The 18,891-nt window shown below is 43.0% G+C and overlaps 1 protein-coding gene across 10 annotated transcripts in view; it reads left to right on the top strand.

Annotated features, from left to right (window-relative positions):
* Nucleotides 1-18,891, top strand: part of magi1b (membrane associated guanylate kinase, WW and PDZ domain containing 1b) — a 128,977-nt gene that overhangs the window by 61,587 nt on the left and 48,499 nt on the right. For 8 of the 10 annotated variants that reach the window (XM_070958210.1, XM_070958215.1, XM_070958213.1 and 5 more), the window contains exon 3: nucleotides 15,958-16,077. In XM_070958210.1, the coding sequence (XP_070814311.1) occupies nucleotides 15,958-16,077 (120 nt within the window). Of the gene's footprint in view, nucleotides 1-1,827; nucleotides 2,157-15,957; nucleotides 16,078-18,891 lie in introns of those variants that run through there. The other 2 variants (XM_070958217.1, XM_070958218.1) reach the window with 1 other exon arrangement.

The following is an 18,891-nucleotide window of genomic DNA, read 5'->3' on the forward strand; positions in this document are numbered from 1 at the left end:
CCCCACTGCCCCACCCACTCACTCTCACGGTCATTGCTTTGTTTGCCCACACTCAATCACTAACACCGTTGCACGCAAATGCTGGACGATAGGCTTAAAGGTAGTTTGAGCAAATAATATTTTGTCTCCCATTCATGTTAGTGAGGGTAGACAGAATATTAGATAATATAGAAACACCTCTCAGCATAAAGCCTCCTAAATGAATGTTGGATCAGCACCTTTCTAAAACAATCTCAACTCAAATTGAACACTGTAACCTTCATTCATGCTGGATTTCTTTGCAAAGATGTTGCATTAGACTTCATTACTTTTAGCTAGGTGTACCTAAGAAGCTGGGAACTTGGTGTAAAGCAGAATATTGTGGATTATCATCACACTGCACTGCACTGCTACTCTAGCTTTTAGGTAAGAGCTGTTAGTGTGTTGGGATGCTGACTAATCTTTTTTAGGACCTATAATCCCTGACATGGCAGGTATTGAGAACGTCATTCAACAGGATGTTGCTGCTAAGAGTGACAAGAGATGTGTCCCGAATCTGGACTGTATTGTACACTGCTGTACTATATATTGTATCCACATCTTTTTGCAGTTAGAATACAGTGCTAAATGTGTTGTGTTGTTTTATAGTAATAGTTAACAATTAAAGATGTGCTCTATGGCTGTTAAATTGTGTCTGAAAAGCGACTGCCAATGTAAAATTTGGAAAAATAGTGAAGAGAAAGCAACATTTTGTCCAAAGATTTAACACTTCATTTTTTGTGTTTTCTGGGACGTTTCTGGAGTTGTCTCACCACCGCCCACAGTTAGTTTAATTTTTTCCAGCTGTGAGTTACCCCTCTACTTCATATTCATATTACATTGTGGAGCACAATTGTCCATCAACACCACACTGAAAAGCCAAAACAATTTTGCTTGCATACTAACATTTCTGAGTCTTCTGAAAATTGTGAGTTTTCTTGTGTCAGTGCCTGTGTGGAATTAGTGTTGAGTATGGATTTGGTGCACATTTAAGGGGGTATTTGACAGAGAATAGCACATCACAAGACCTTTGACCTTACTCCCGTTTTCTCACTGCTGTTCCCAACCCCCTCCTCAGATCATAGAGCATGACAAATGAATCCTGCACCTGCAGAGTTGCCTTTTTATTAAACTTGTGCACGCACAGATGTGTGTCAGTTGGTCAGTTTGACTCAGCATAAGCAATGTTTTTCTTGCTCGTCCATATTTTATCTTCAGTCTGTTATGAGATGTTTGATCTCCTTCTTTTGGGGTTCTTCCAAAGTTGGCTCATTCCCACTGACATCCTTTGTTACTTGACAGTGCATCCCCTTTATCTACCAGGGCTGTAACATCTGTAATAGTTGGTGGTTTAGAAATTGTGCATAACTGTGTCTGGCATGTAAATCCATACAGCCATAGCCTTATTCTAGTCCATGCCTTCCTGCCCAGCTCTTGTCATCACAGATTTTTCTTTCCAAGCCTCACCTCTGTCTGTTCCACACTTGCCTTCAGGATTCTTCCCCCGACTCCTGTCGTCTTCACATGTTGGTCAAGGATGAGTCGGCTGGAGCTTGTTAAACACCCAGAGCATGTGTATGAGTTTGTGTGTGTAAGGACACCAGTGTCTGGGCAAGATTGAAAAGAAACAGAGGTGTGGGGAGAGGAGAAAAATGGATGGGATCTGTGAGAACAAGAAAGAATAGGGGTGAACAGCCAAGAGAAGGGGAGGGAGTGAGAGAGAGTGAGAGGGCAAGCGAGGGAGAGGGGGGAGGTGGGCGGGTGCATGTGGGTGCCTGCGAGACGGGAGACAGCGGGGCTCAGTCAGTGAGAAAGAGAGAGAGAGAGGGAGATAGAAGCCAAGCATTGCTGTGTGTGGGTATGAGGCGGAGCGCATTATAAGCCAATGTGTGGATGCTGCTTAGCTTAGCTGCCATTAGCTTAGCATCACAAAGCCAAAGCTGGACAGAGGACAGACGCACGGGAGGAGGAAGGGGAGGGTGGAAAGGAGAAGGAAATGTGAATCTGCACTGGTTTTTCCTTCCACTCATCCACACCTGATTGGATTTTTTACCCTCTGTCTGTCTCCTGTCGACGTGGTGTTGTGCTGTGGACTGTAGGGGAAGGAGAAGAAGCCCCTCACAGGCTCCCTGACTGAGGTATTTTGTCTTATGTTTCATTTTGAGAAAGGGCTGAGGGCTGCTGTGATTTAATAGTTGGGGGTTGGGATGGAGATGGATGGAGAGGCAGGCGGTGAGGATGGCTGTGCATCAGGCGGAAGGCATCAGGAGCAGAGCGAGGGAGACGGAGGCACATCGCTGGCAGTAATGGAGGCTGATGTGTTGTGGTCAAACGGAAGCTGTGTGTGTCTGTCTGAGTCTGTCTGTCTCAGGTATGCGTGCGTCTGTCTGTGTTTGTCTGTGCCCTGGTTTGATGCCTGTGTGTGTGTCACTTCCCATGTGTATGTACAGTATGTGTGTTTCTGGTGGAGGCACTCCAGCTCTGCGATGGCTGTATTAAGTCTATGTGATCTGTTGACATGCTTGATCATATTGGAAGCCATTACCTCCAGCAGCAAGCCTGTCTGTTTGTCTGTCTGGAGCATCCAGGATGCTATGGTTAGCTTCCACCTCTCCTTCATCCTCCCTCTTTCTTCCTTTCTTTCTCTCTCACCCTCTTGATCCATTTCATGTCTGGATGACACCCCCCAACCCCACCCCCCACCCATCTCTATCCCTCCATCCCCACTCCCTCCCCGCCCCTCTAAATGTATCGTTTTAAAGCCTCTCTTTTCCATTTCCATGTTGCTGTAGGTAGTAGAAAGCCCATAGTGCTTTTTTCTGGGTGGAATAAAAAGACAAAGGCCGGCTGTGTGTGTTTGTGCGGGGGGCATTTTCAGGCAGGGTTCTGGCTGATTTAGCTTCACGCTGCACTACTGGCCCTTCAGGTTTTTTTGTGTCTAATTCTAATCTCTCTCTCTTCCCTTCCCCCGGTCCTCAGACAGCCCCCCCATCCCTCTGTATGGGAATCATTTAGAGCTGAAAGCATTGCTTATGAAGGGAAAAATGGAGCACGTCACAGGTCCAGAGAAAGGCCTGTTTTGATCTCATTGTGGTGTGGTGTGTGCATGTGTGTGTGTGCGCGTCGTCTCTTCATTGCGAGCCTCTTTCAGCCAGCCAGAGCAGTGAAAACACCCTCCCCCTACTCAAAACACTCCATCCCAAATGAAAGGCATCCGGTCCAATTGTTGAAAAACCATAACAAAAACTGCCTCCTTTAACATTTAATTCCCTGCCGCCACCACATGGGCAGGACTCCTGAGCGTTCTGGGGATAGAAGAATCAGGTGGGATCGTTGGAGCGTCTGTAAGGCTGGACGATAGACTGTAACCCCTCCTCCTGCCCACAAAACCAACAAGAAATCAGAAGAAAAAAATGTAACCAGAATGTAGCCAGAAATTTGAGGACTGAAAAATGTTGGAAAAAGCTGGAATCTGCGGCCTTTTGGATTAACCCTTTGCTGGGACAGATGGCTTCATCCCCCTGCCGAGCTGACAAACCCCAGCCAGCTCATCACCCCTCCTGCATTTGTGTGTATGTGTGTGTGCGCTTGTGTTCTACCAAAAAAAAAAAAAAAAAAAAAAAAAAACGAGTTCTGGCAGGCGAGCGGTGGTGAAGACGGTGCATGGATCTGTTTTGGTTTTGAAAGATGATGGGGAGTCAGCTAACCCCCCCTCCAATGTTTGTGTGTGTCCACATGCAGTCGTTTGTTTCTTGAACATTATCCGTGAAGACATGCTTCACTATCTTCTTGGAAACTGTGGACTAGCTGGCTAGCTTGACATCTGAGCATGTTTATTGTGGAGATTCAGAGAAATGCTTCTGTAATAGCTTCTACACAACAGTTGGGTCCATGAATGTTGCCAGATTTTTCGAGGCAGGGCCATTATCCATGTTGTTTCGCTACGATCATCCACAAGCTACATACAATACTCTTTATGTGGCCAGTTACTTCGGCAAGGCAGATGCTACAGTAAACCCCACATAACCAGTACAATGTGATCATTTGGAAGAACCATGTATGCCAGACTACAACAAAGCATTGGATATGATTGTGCTCATGCAATAATGTGTGTTACCCTCATTAGTGTCCGCCTGCATTTACTCTGACTGCCATAAGATGAAAATCGTGAAAACCTTGCAGAATAAAAGAGCTCATGTGTGATGTACTGAGAAAGTCTTTGCTTTTGCACAGTTCTCTGGTGTACTGCTTGTGTATGAAATATAGCAGATATGTGTAGTGAGTTTAACTTGAAAGTAAAATGACTGGACTCTTTGAAAGACATACAGCAGGATAATTCATTCCACTACTAGGCCTGCCCTTAATGTAAAACAGTCATCACATTTCATTTCGAGGCAGCATGATTCAGTGCATGGGGCAGTTTTGTTTTCACTTAATACAGGCAGGACTAAGCAAAAGCATTTGCTTGCTATACGTTGAGGCATCCATCTTTATTAGAAAGATAGCCAGAGCTGTTAGCGTGCATATCACATTGGCCCGCTGCTTCACCCCTTCGCTCCACGTTTTCCACTGAGACGTGCACAGACTACGGACACCGAAGAAATGAGGGATGCACACATCGTACCGAGTATAAGCCAGACTGTAGCCTGTTCCTGACTTCTTTGACAAACGTTAACTTTGCTTTTTAGCCATAGGCATTTGTTTCAATTATATTGGTGTGTTTTATTTCACACCGCCAACATTTTCATTTTTAAGTAGATTGTTTAGTCAAAGGGGACAGATTTTACACATCAAAGTCTGTATGGAGGTCTTTGGGAGTACAACTGCATGAAGTTTTTAGAGCTTTTTGTGTCTCCAGAGGGAGCTGCGTGAAATCTGACAAATGGCCTCAAGTGTTGCCACTTGAGTCAGTGTTGGTTCGGGCAGATGACTATAAGTTTAGTTCGAAAGAAGTGGGTTTACCAGATCTCTGTAGCCTGCTCCCCATGTCTGCTGCTGCAGGCCAGCGGCTCAAGGCTGCATTAGCCGCTACTAGCAAACGCACCCAGATCTCTGACTGAACTGAACTGTCGGTGGACAAGTTGCATTTTGGGTAGTGACGCCTTCAGGTGTTGACAAGGTAGGAAGAATTTGTGGAATGAGTAAGATGATATTTAAAATACTTGATACTTATGATCTACGTAAGTATCAACGTGCCATTTGAGTTTATACGGCTGATCAGTGGTTGTTAGGCTTCTTTAAAGCTCTGGTCAAGACCTACATTCAACAAAACATGTTGGCTTTTTCAATCGTTTCCTTCCTCCTTTGTGGCATTTCCTTGCTTTTGCCTGGATTGTCTTCCTGTTTGATGTACGTTGTTAGGATATATTCATTAATATTTTTAGTAGCATACAGTATATTTAGCATTATTCTCATTAGTCACTCCTTTCAAAGAATGAAGCAGTAGTAATTTGGTGTACATGACATCATCGACATCAGAGCGGCAAAATGGAGTTTGGGCTTTTGGCAGGACCCAGTCAGCGGCTTGAGAAAAACCACAGTTGTCCTCCAGTCAAACCCGAATGCAGAAACAGTTTTGCCCGGCCACACAGGCAGTTGTCACAGCTGCCAAATGCGGTGGAGACAGAGAAAACACAAATGAGCAGATCAGAGGCTGGGTGGAGGAGTCTGTGGTATTAACTTCCTTAATATTCTTTGTATGAAAGAAAGAGTAGATGAATAGTGGCTTAAAGATTAAAAGAGCGAGTTGCTGGTGTTACAGATTTGAAGAGCTGGAACAAATGAAAGGAACAATGAAAGAGGGAAGAAACAAAACATGGACAGAAAGGAAAGAATGAAGTGTAGGAGTGACAGAGGCAGAAAGGAGAGACGGAGGAGAGGTGCAGCCGAGGGAGGGAGTATCACAGGTTTCCTGTGCTCTCCACTGGGTCACGCTCATGAAAATTTTAATCAAGCTTTGCAGATAACAGCCTCTTCTCTAAGCCAGCACATACATTTAACTCTGCGTTTGTCAATGATTCATATGTCTCATCCTTTGTAGAAAACCCCAAATTTCCCCAAAACACTATCAACAAGTATGTGAGCGCTGCCATTGTTTCCATTTCAGTTGCAAACTACTTAAAATGCACTCTTTCAAATAACTCCTGTCCTGAATGACCTGAATGCCAGCACACAAGCCGAATAAGAATAGCTGGTCTATTAATAGAACAATTATGATAATGAATCATTGCCAAACACATTTATGATGGCCTACTTTTCACTCATGGCACTAATCAGTTAACCATCATCACCCCCCCCCCCCCTTGTTTTGTTTGTTATTTTCCTCCTGCATTTTGAAATGCTCAAAGAATGAACCTGCAGTGCTTTGAATTATAGGTGTTTTCCACCTTACTGTGCACGTCGTTTCTCCGAACCCTCTGACTTTTGAAGACAATTTGTATCTAGGTCATACTGAAGTCTGTGTATCTGTTGGTGTAGTGTGGGCATGCTCTGAAGGCCTGCCACAAATGGAGAGCTGGATCATGATGGAAAAGACTGTCGTGATTATTTGTTATTTGAGATACAGTAAAGGTTTCAGAGCAGAGTGAAGTCTTCTGAGTCTCAATGTTTTTGAAATGAGCAAAATCTACACCCAACCAAGCTCTATTTATTACCCTAGCCTTCTTAGCTTATGTAGTCAAGATTCTCCAAAACAAAGCTTTCAGGCACATCCAACTGTCACAGTTGTGAGTTTTCTTAAGAACCCGACTAACTTGTTTGGTCAAGTCACTTGCCTTCGTTATGCTAATTAATTCCAGGTTCAGCTGGCTGGGTGACAGAGCACAAAGCACTCCATCTTTCCGTGATTAGGAATAAAGTTATTGGAGTTTGTTGTGACAGTTAGATTCCAAAACGGTCATTTTAAATGGCTCTAATCATTTTGAGAACCATTATTAAACTGATAGATGCTGCAGAAACGTGCTAATTTCATGCACATAAATGCTGTGTGCATTAACCCAGTTGATCTTGGTTTTCTAACTGATGATACTGTTATGTCATAAGCAGTGACATGCTGACATGTGTGAGCGGGTCAGTGTGGTTGTTGGAGAGTAGATGAACGTTGATCACTGTCAGTTTCAGGTGAGGAGATCCTCTTAATAAAAAGAATTTGTATGGTTGGTAGTAGCAATCACTTTACTAGCTATGTTCCCGGACCCCCCAGGGCCGAGTCCAAGCTGCATAGGATAATCAGCACGTGTCTGTGTGCATTGTCGTTGGTTTTGGATGTGGACAACATTCGGTTTTGGGTGGAGCAATCTTTCAGTGATACTCCCCTTAAAGTCTTAGGAGCCCCTGGGTCAGAATGAGCCCCTCCCCCTGGTTTGTTCAACAAACAGGAAGTCAGTGAATTTCTTTCTGTTTTTACACTTTGTTACTGTAATGTCACAGAAACGTTGTTTTCCATCCTTTTCCTGGTTATTTGATCTAAGAGGAGAGTTGAGGAGAGTTGGATACTTTGCTTTAAATTTGGAGCTGCAGCTTTCCATTGTGGAGCTGATTTTCCCTCATTGAACAGTGATGTTCAACAACATTTGGACACATTCACCTGGATCTCTTTGACTGGGTTGAGCCAACATACAGTCATGCTCACTCTTTTGTCTCTTTGTGGATGTTGTGGAGCGCGCAAAAAGAGAAAGAAACCCGGTACTAACATGAAAGACGTGTTTGAGTCTGGTTCTCTTGGGTCTTTCAAAATCAAGAAAGCTGTTAGATTTATGCAAGATGAAGAGATAATTGTGAAAAATGCCAAACTACAACACCAAACTGGAACCAATGAAGATGTCAAGCAAGATGACTCCTCAGCTGCCCACAGCCATAAACCCAAAGTCGTCCAAGGAGTCAAGCCCAACATTGTCCTTGTGGAGGGAATTAAATGTAGGTCACAGCTAAAATGTAAGGCCAGGCCTGGGGGATATGTGGGCCCAGGGTGCTCTATCGCTCTGGGGGAACGCAAGCATAGGAAATAAACAGATTTTCACACACAGTTATTTTTAGAAGCTTGGTTGTGGCCCTGCATGCCTGTATAGCCTCCCGTTGCATTTTTGTTGTATTTTGATGCCATCGTGTTAAAAAAAGATGGCTAATTTTAATACCATGTGTTTTCCTTCCTTCCTTTAATACCACGTGTTGTCATTTGAACACACTTGTTGCCAAGCTGAGCTATTTTCTTCTTCCCCGTTAACATCTCTTTCCCATCCTCCTGCAAAATCTAGCACAGTTGAACTGAGTTGAAATTTACCTCTCAGTCTTGATCGTGTTGTGGAAGATGTTTCAGTGATGCATAATTGAATAATGTAGTCATTTTGGTCTTTCTTATAATGTCATTGTACTCTCAAATCTAATCTTAGTGTCATCCTCTGCCTTCACAAATGTCAGCAACCTTAGTCTGAGTCTATCCTGCCACTAGAAGGGCAGATGCTCCCTTAAAATAGTCTGCCATCAATTAAATATAGATGAGGTGCTTGGATTTGTCTGCCACTGAGTGTTAGTTGTGCTTGAAGAGGGAAGAGGTGAAGAACTTCCATATATTAAGTACATTAAGGCAATCCATTTAGTTTCACAGTATTGAAATCATGAGGTCAGTTTCAGGGTTTGCATGTGAATGGTTTGTTCGTTTGTGAGACACTTCTATCTCTAATTTATCTGCATAAAGGTAGAGTAAGAGACTCACTTTTGACCTATGAATACAACATACTGTGAAAGAAGGAAATTGATATTTTCGCTTTCATGTAAAGTCTTTGCCACAGGCTTTTCAGGAGAATTAATTATAGATATTATAGATTTTTTTTATGGATGCGATTATCAGTCATCTTGATAAGTAACTGAATGGAATAATTCAATATGGGCAACACAAGTAAATACCAACCATCACGCTGTTGACCTTATTGCTGACCTTGAACCAAGATATGATGAACCTTAAATACCGCAGTTGAGTCAGTTCATTGAGATGATGGGAAGCTGACAGAAAGGAGACAATCTGATATCGATCCTCTGTAAGATGAGTGACAGTGGAGACAAACTGGGAAGGCCAAGGTCACAGCGAGGGTGGTGACCAGTTGCTGTCATGTATTGATTGTGGTTTGAAAGACATCATGGTGTAACCGGATGCTCTCTGTAGTTGATAAGCCCAATCCAGAGGTACTTTGGAAGGGATGACATTTTGATTGGCAGTGCCAAGGTCACGGTGACACCAAAGTGGCTACTGTTAGCTTTTGAAATGGCAAAATACTTTCGGAAGCCAACTGTGCTTCCTAAAGAGTTGAAACTTAACCTTTTAATGAGGTACGTTTGTCACATTTTTACCTGTTAACAAAAACACTACAGGTGTAATTCTCATCCATCTTCTGTCCAGTTAGTGTGTTTCAAAGTGCATTAATCAACTTTTGACCACCAGGTTTCACAGGAAGTCCAAAGTCAACTCACTGAAACGAAAGTGTTAGCGTACAGTTATGGACTTGAGCATCCCATTGGAACCTTTTTTACTGCTAACCTATAAATGTAATTCTAATATTAACTCATCCTTTAGGCCAGCTTTAGTCCACCTACTCCTGAAAAAAAGTGGCTCTCTTCAGCTTACAGGATGTTTGACTATCATCATTAATGACTGGTTTACCTCGCCTCTCTACTGTTCTGTCCTGGACAGATTGTGTACATTTTGGCCTGCTTCAGCTTGTTTTCTTGGAACGCCTGAGTACTGTAAATGAGGAGCCTTCATGATGCAACTATGCTCTCTCAGAACTGACCGAATAAACAAAACAATGAGCTGCAGGGTTGTATTATGATGTTAGTATCCCTTTTCACATCACATAAGTTATTGATTGAATGTTAAAATTGAAAATATCACTGAAGGGAGCTTTGAATTTATGCAAATATCCACTGATGTCAGCCATGTGAGACAATATTAGGCTCTTCAAATCTAAGTGTGTCTGTGTGTGTGTCTGGGCGGTGATGGGTTTGTGGTGTAAGCTATACACAACTTTACTCTTAATCAGTGGTTACTTTTGCAGTCCAGCAAAGGGAAGTCACGATTGAAACAGAGTAAATGAGGGACAGAGACAGGAGTTTCTTTAAGTGAAAAAGAAGTTTTGGCCAGATTTTCCTCACAGTTAAAGTAGCGTGTAGGCTAATTTGTTTTTAATTCTGTATTTTGTTAAGGGCCCATATACAGTGATATCATTTCATGTGTGATAGTATCAGCTAAAACATATTAATTTGCATGCAGATGATTGAGTGATGATTGAGTCCATAACACTATACACGATGCTTACACAAAATGATAACCTCCTCAAACTGAACCAAGAAATCCCAACAGGAACCGAGAATTCAATCAATCTTTGTGTATATCTCTCTTTAAACCTTAACCGTCTCTGTTTTTGCCTTTATTCTCGCTGTTTTCATTAAGTCAGGCAAAACCTTTAGTTTTTCATCCCCAGTGCTACTGGCTGGAGGAAATTTCCTCTGCAAAACTATACATACATCAAGTTTACTGTCATCACACCTATATACATCTGCATTTTACAAGATTTCATAGATCATGGTGCAAAGAGGTATTCAAAAGGAGTCAGGTTATGCACTTAGTTAAAACAACAAGAAGAAAAACTGCAAAGCAAGAATTCAATAATTGTAATATATACTCATGTATAGTTGTGCATACATGAAACATTACAGCATTCATACGGAGTGCTCGATGTATATTTCTTAGTCCTTTCAGTGCTCTTCCTGATAGCACAGGAAATGGAAATAGCAATATGGAGGTAGAGGGGACATTGGAAGCACCAGTTAGACATATGCACCAGGAAAGTCGCTGTTAGGAGTCAGTGATTGCAGAAGCTTAACAGCTAGGAGATAGATGTTCTTGCTCGCTATGAAGCCTCCTACCAGATGGTAGAGGAATGAATAAATTGTGGGATGGATGAGAGGGGTGCAAAAAGCTTTGTGGGTGCAGCACTCCTGAATGGAGAACAGAGAGAAGGATGAATGATGTTTTCCCTTGTCCTCTTTGTGAGCTGGAGTGACTTCAGGTCTGAGGTGTTGCAGGCCCCATACCAGATATTGTGACTCAGCACATTCTCAATTGTGCCTCGATAGAAGTAAGACCAAGAAACTTAACACTCCTGACTCTTTCAATGTCAGAGGTGCTGATACCCAGTGAGGTGTGGTCAGGACGGGCCTTGTTGAATTCCACCGGCACCTGTCTTTGTACCTGTCCTCTAGCTACTCCCACCACAACTGCTGATAAAGCCAGTCGCAGCATCAGTGGGCTGGACACGCATGCCTGCACTCGGTGTGTTGGTGTTGGAGATGACTGGAGCGCGTCGAGACCTAGCTGAGAATGTTTGTGGATAGTACCTGGTATTTTTCGATAGCACCTTGGTTGAGGTACCAAGTGAGCTGAGCCGTTAGTAAAAGATGGAGTGAAAACACTGCAGACCACTGATTGGTCAGAGAACTGTCTATAGTATCATCACTTGTGCAACATGGAGCAACTAGAGTCAAAAGTGAGTCGAGTAGAGCCGAGCTGAGCGGTACCATGCAGCGGAAACACAGCTCTTCCTCTCACTGTGTCGCTGAAGGGTCATTCAGAGCCATTTCTCACTGGGAAAGTGTTCATTTTTGGCTGCATTAATGCTTGAAATTCTAAATTTGAGACCAAACAATGAGGAACATTTAAAGCACAAAGAAAAGGCAGTAACAGCTGCATTATGACGAAATCTGGATGGCAACACTCTCAGATGACAAGGAGAAACAGTTGATATGAAGATAGTGGTGATATGGTCAGAGCAATGGTTCACTTTTGTGGTATGGCTGTGATGTGGTCAGCCCTGACTACAGCGTGGTTATTTAGAGTTGAGTAACTGTACAGTGCAGAGGTGCTGAACTCTGAGTTGTTCTCCTCGCTGTGGGGGTCTAATCTGGTCACCATAGGTGGTTCACAGCATAGACAGGACAGCTCTCCTGTGGCTGTTATGGTAATGAAATTGTGTGAGTGTGTGTGTGTGTGTGTGTGTGTGCGTGCGCGCATGCATGCGTGCGTGTGTGAGTGTTGCAGGAAACATAGGTGCATAAAGCTCCATTAAGTGATTACCCTTGACCAACAGCTCCTGTTTAGCCCCAGACCGTTCTGTTTGGTGGCCATGCTCATCCTCATTGTCAGGGTGTGTGTGTGCGCACATGTGCCTGTGTATGTGCTGGCTGGCAGGAGGTGGAACAGGTGCTGATTATGACAGGAAGTGTTTCCTTCCCAACCTTTTTTTTGCACTATGACAAGCCAAAGCATGTTCTGCATTCACATACACACAACTCCTCAGTGACTGTTGGTATCTGAGTCAACCCTCTGCTGGATTGCCAGAGGCAAAGGTGGCTCAGCACTGTGCCCTCATCTGTGTGACGGGACAGACAAGAGGACAGACTGAGACAGGGAGAGACAGAGTCCAAGGTTATGTGGCGCTCCACATCTTTGAACATGAAACTCTAAAAATCTTACTGCGTTCTGTATAAAAATCGTAGCCTTCATCCATAGAAATTTAACGTGCTTTGTTTCAGCTTCACCCACTCCAATAGCCTTATCTCCAACACTCAACTTATTATTGCTCCACGCTCAACTCAGATTTTAGATTGCTCACACGCACTCAAAAATGTTGCGCTGTATATTAATTTCAGGTTAAATAGTAGCCAGACTAATTGGCAAATAAAACATGAGCTCAGCAGATTCGTCTGGTTCCTTTTCAGGCTACTTTCAACATATAATTTCATTGCATTTAAAAAGCCACAACCCAACTCAAACTTAAAGTTAATGTTTTGTTTTAAGATTAAAAATCAGACCATAGGTTATTACTTGAAAGCATTTGTTTTATTTAAAATTCTTTTTTTGTCTCTGAGTTTCTCAGAAAAAACATATATAACATAATCCACATAACCCACACAGGTCTAGCTGGAAAACAAACTGCTGAATGGTCAACAACACAGCCAGAGTTTCTGGTAACACAGCACCATCAGCATCAGAAGTCTGAGAGGCTTTCGTTCACTTTGAACTGCCGGAGCAGAGTTGGAGCAGGATGGATCAGGAAATAAGGTGTTGCTCCAACTTTTCAAAACCCAGCAGCACTCCATCCAAAAACCTTCTGCTCTCCCTTCCTGCTCCACTCACAGAGAGTACCTCTGAACGTAATAAAACACAAAAGGGAAAGTTGAACAGGCATTGATTTGCTAGTCACTGATTTCCAGCCCTGCCACAATTGGCGACTAGGAGGCATTGATCCTGATCTCCCGATATCGTTCTTACTCAATATTGTTCAATAACAGTGTTTGGCTGTTCGATCTGGGCATCCCCACCATGTACATCATTCATGCTTTCTTATATGGGCCAGACCAGTCATACCTCTGTGGTACTTTAGATTTCTGTCATGGTACTGAACAGGGAGCTGTGAAGCCGGAGGGCCGTGTAGAGGACTGCGTCATCAGTGGAGGACAAACATCCCCACCTACAGTAGCTTCCCCACATCTCCCTCTATTCTTCCTGGGCTGTCCCTAGCAACAGCACAGACCCAGTGGCCTGATGTATGAAAACATAGACATTACTTTCATTTTCCCTCTTTTCTTTAAGAGCATACAGTCTCGGATAATTTATTGTTGTGTGTATTGTGGGCATGCATGCATGTGTTTCGATGCAGCAGTAGTGGCTCCCAGCTCCCCACGCCACAGTACGACTGCCAATATCTCAACACTCGTTTCCTTGATCATTGTCTTGAAATGCTAATGATGAGGTTTTTTTTCACAACACCCACCCACCCATCTCAGCTGGTGAAGATGTTGAAGCTGTTAAACCAGCAAGCGCTACATGAACAACCTAACAGCAAATCTCCAAGGCTTCATTGTGTGTGCCAGTCACTGGATTATGCTGGCCCTTAGCTCGTAGTCTCACTCCTCTTTCTTCTTCTGCATTTTAGCAGTCAGCATCCGGGAGAGTTATTGTTCCACTCATCCAATCCCAACTCTATGCAGGAGTCTCTATACACAACTCTTAACTCCCAACCTGTCTTTCCGTCTCACTCTATTTCACATCTTAGTCAATGGAGCTTTTGTGGGGGGGTATTGAATTAATCAGGCCTATAGCGATGACAGTGTCTAACCCCTGGGTCTATGCCAAGGCTCTGCTTTTCTATCCCTTTTGAAACACCGGTCACAATTCCACTTCCTATTTGGTTTTCTAAGAGCAGCAGTGTCTAAATGGAGTCGAATCAATGGCCACTTTTGTGTGGGAAGTGAACTGACAGTCGGCTGAACGCTCGGGCTCGGCTGAGGACTCTCCAAGGTCAACATTCTGTAAAAGACTTGGTGCCTGGGAATGAGCGAACTGGCTATTTGTTTGATAGACTTCAGAGTGGATTTATTTTACTTCTAATCAATTTTCCCTTCCTGCACAAGTTACTGGTCACAAAAATGAAATCTGGAAATTTGTGGGCGCTTAGTATGAGTATGAATGTTAGTGATGAACAGGAAGAGTTTCCCCCTCTGTATGCCCTGTACGGTAGCCTATAACAGAAATAACACAAAAGAAGAGACTGTGATTGCTGCGTGGTTGAACTGATGCACAACAAGAATATTTCTTGTGAGAAATTCAGTGTGTTCAGACATTGCAGCATGCATTCTTCTTTACATGTTTGCATGAGTGTATTGCCTGCTCACTCGTGTTAGGGTCTGCACATCTGTGATTTATCACCACTGTCACTGGATGTGGCTGCAGTGGGCGCCTCTCCCCCTCTCCCTACACATCTATTTTTACCGGCTTATTGCTTACCAACCCATTGGAGACAGAGTGATTGGGAGATAAGACAGATAGATCAAGTGATGGAAGAGAGGGAGGCGAGGGAAGGTAACAAAGAAGGGAAAACCCAAACAGATGTCTGTCAAAACAAGCAAGATGAGAAAGATTATTTATACTGCGTTTTAAGCCACTGACAGAATCAGTTTCTTTTTGTGGTAGGATACAGTAATTGCAGTAGAGGGCAAGACTCCAACAAAAGAGCCAATAGCGTGGGAATGTGCATTATGAGGCAACAACTGACCGACTGACTTTCATTCTTTCTTCTTTAATGGATTTCCTTTAGCTCCCACAAAGAGGTCTCTCGTCTTCCTTGGGTCCTCATTACATGAACAGCAAAAATTACTAATTAAAATAATGCTGTATCATGACTGAATGTTTAAAAGAAAAAAATACAACTTAAATTGTCAGTTAAACTTGCAGTGTCTGTCGTCAGTTTGTTATTTGTTGATGTGTTGTCATCTCGCTATTTGCTCTGCTGTAAAGCTGTTTACCATTGACACCACACTGACCAACTGTCAGCAGTCGTTAAAGACAAGAGCTAGAATCTCACAGGCTACATGCCAAACGCCACACACGTTCACACACACACACACACACACACACACACACACACACACACACACACACACACACACACACACACACACACACACACACACACACACACACACACACACATTCCTACTCCCATTTCCCCCCCACATATGGCAGGATCCCACTGTGGTGCTACTACGATACCTCACACTCTACCCCAGTGTGAAGGAAGATATGGCAAACAATGGATCATCTCCTTTTTGGAGATTGCTATCGTGTTATTTGTGATTTACCAGTATTACAAATGTAAATGTAGATACTGTTCCACAGATACTTTACTTCCTCTGTCTGATTTACCTCAAAACCTGCAAATGTGAAAGTATACATGAGGATAAATGGCTGCAGTACAACAAATGGAGGGAAGGCTACAATGAACGAAATGCTTCCAGTGAATTATTACACGGTAGCTGCCTCTGCAGTCTTCAGCTGTATTTTTCATTCTACTTTGTTAACCTCTCCCCTGTCTCTGATTGGTTGTCCAGGTACAACCCGCGCCCCCCGAGAGGGAGAAGTTCCTGGCGTGGACTACAACTTCCTCTCAGTGGAGGACTTCCTGGAGTTGGAGAAGAGTGGGACCCTGTTGGAGATTGGAACATATGAAGGTAAATTAGAAAGTGACAGATCGGGTCGGGTGTATTATCTGTAACTTCCATTGATAAAAACCATTTTGTTGTTTTGTTGTACACTTCATTAACGTAGAGGATGTGTTGTTGATATACTGCCAGGTTCAAGGAAGTTGAGTTGATATGAAATCTCATATTAAAAGTTTCAGATATCTAGATCATCAACACTTAACGTCAGTGCCTTTTTAAGCAGGTCTTGTTCACATAGAGATACAATGAGACACTGTCACACACTTGCATTCAAAAGAACACATGATCCTGTAATAACAGAACTGTGCTGGATGCTTTTAGTGGCTGTATGTAGGAGTTCACAGACGCGACTTTCACTCTTGTTCTGTCTGTGATAAATGAACACACTTAAACTGTCGAGTGGCATTGAACCTGACTTTGGACAGGTGTGCCAGCTTGCCTGCTACAAAACATGTCAATAAAAAGTCTGCCTGTACCTCCAGCCAGTGCTTAAACTTGCCCACCCATGGTACATTGTTAGCAAGCAGGCATATTGTGTCCCTGTCCAGGCCAATCAGCCCACTTCTGGACAGGTGCACCTGCTGGCACAGCAGGAGCGAACAGTGTCTCCTCCCTGCCTTTAGCTGGAACTCAAAATATGCCCTCCCTGCCACTGTCACATCTTGGTGTCATTCCCTTTGAGTTTAAACTTCATTCTAGATTCTGTTTGCATTGACATTCAATAATCACATTAAAAGAAATTCACTACAAAATAATCTAGTTCTCTTGCGTTTTGGTATGCATGGATATTGCTGTCACTCTGTCCATCATAAATGTAGGTCAAATAGTTGTCAGCAACACGTTCACATCGTATCTCTGGAGGTTGTTGAAAGTAGCTCTCGGACATATTGGAAAACTAGTTGGAGCTGAAGTAGACACAGAAAAGTTAAAAAATGGCTCCAGAAAGTTTGGCTGAAAGTTGAAAAGGCTGCTGTCAAAATCTTGATATGATTTCTCTTTCATGTAAGCAGCATCACAAAGGTGATTTCATGAAAAATTGATGTGGTGGATGTTGGGTATATTCAGAGAGGTAGGAGCTGTCAGTAGCCAGTGTTAGTGTGTGGTTGATATGATTTGCGTAGGCAGGCCAGTCACACTGATACAGACACGTCAACCATGAGGTCATGTCCAAAGGTTGTGGGTCACAAGGTGTGATCTCTTGGGGTTTCAGCAGTTGCTTTGGGACACAACTGTAATCACAGCCTTCCTCTCATCCAGATCATTCAGTGTGTCATTCAGTATTTGCTCCTTCCTAGCTGCCAAAACTAAATCCAAAATTGTATTTCAGTCATCATGGCACATACAGCACATGTTTACTGATAAAAAAATGTCACTACTGACACAGTAGGAGGACTGTTAACAATAGCACTACCATGTATCACCTCTGCTGTGTCCACTTAGCTTGCTCAGTCTTGCATAACAATGTATTTCCCTCTGACGGCAAAGCAGTAGAAGCAAACAAGGCAGATGGACTTCTGACTGACAGCTAGCTTACTCACTTCCACTGTTGACAGCGTGGAGAAAATCCGAAACTTTCAAAGATCTTCCTTTCACTTACTTTAAACAAGGCAGTCATGTGACATGTTATCTGACCATGTCAGATCCGGCCAGCTAAACTTGGGAGTGGGATGAGAAGCTGGTGTCATAGAGGAGGTGGGAGAATGTACCATGCACCATTTAGTTATTTGGCAGCCATCACAAATTTCAAGGATGCTAAAACCATAATTGGGCTCACAGTTTATTAGGTTAGTCAAGTGTACTCACAATTCAAATGTTAAGCAGCATTGGCATGTGACTGTGTATACTATTGAAAACAGGAAATGACAGCATGCTGCTCCAAAAGATGAATGGTGACACTTCAATTATTACTCAATTGAATTCATTTTGTGACCTGAGATGACACAATGTTTGGCGCTAGCTTTCAACTGTAGTGTGTGTTCTAACTTAATTGGCGTGATGCGTGAACACAGAATGTTATTATTTTGGACTGTAAGAGGAAGGGACTGAAAAATGGCAGAAATTACACAGTGTTTAAACCAGCCTTCAAGAATAAACTGATGATGAATAAACCTCAGACAATGAGCAAAAACATCCCCACACCTGAATACTTCCATCACCACACTTGACTGTAGGTTCCATGTTTTTCAGCAGTAAAATGATGTTATGTTTTTGTCAGGGAATACAATGATGTGATTGTTGGCATGTTCAGGCCCATGCCAAATATTGACCTCTGAAGCACATTCTGATGCCTCTGTTTCTCAATAAAAGTGGAAGATTAACTGTGCATTTATGTGTAAGCATGCGAAAAAATTCCTGCTGGCATGGTTAACACCAGCACTCTTTTGGCCATGTCCACCATTGCACAAAATTGCCTCATGTACACAAAGGAGGTAACACACCCTGTCATCACAAGCTAAAAGCTGCACGTCCACACTGATGAACAGAGTGTCTGAATATCTTCGCCCAAATTTTCCAAAAGGCCCATTTTCAGTGGCCTTAAACTGTGATTGTATTTGGACTTAAGTCCAAAACACATGGAAAAAGCAGCGTTTTGAATTATACTTGTGTACATGTGGACAAGTGTCCCAGTGAGTCTTGCCAGCGAGCCAGTTGCTTAGTTGTAGGACCCTGGCACTGGCCCCCTAAATGCAACGCGGTCATTATTAATGTTATCAATTACACCTGTGCTTTTCCTGCTATGACATGCCAAAATGTCTCCTGTGGAAAGGTCTATATTTTCCATTTAAGTTACAGTTTGCCAATTTATCTTTTTGAACTTGAATC

Source organism: Chaetodon trifascialis, chromosome 3 (genome assembly GCF_039877785.1).
Source record: "Chaetodon trifascialis isolate fChaTrf1 chromosome 3, fChaTrf1.hap1, whole genome shotgun sequence".
In the NCBI taxonomy this organism is placed as follows: Eukaryota; Metazoa; Chordata; class Actinopteri; order Chaetodontiformes; family Chaetodontidae; genus Chaetodon; species Chaetodon trifascialis.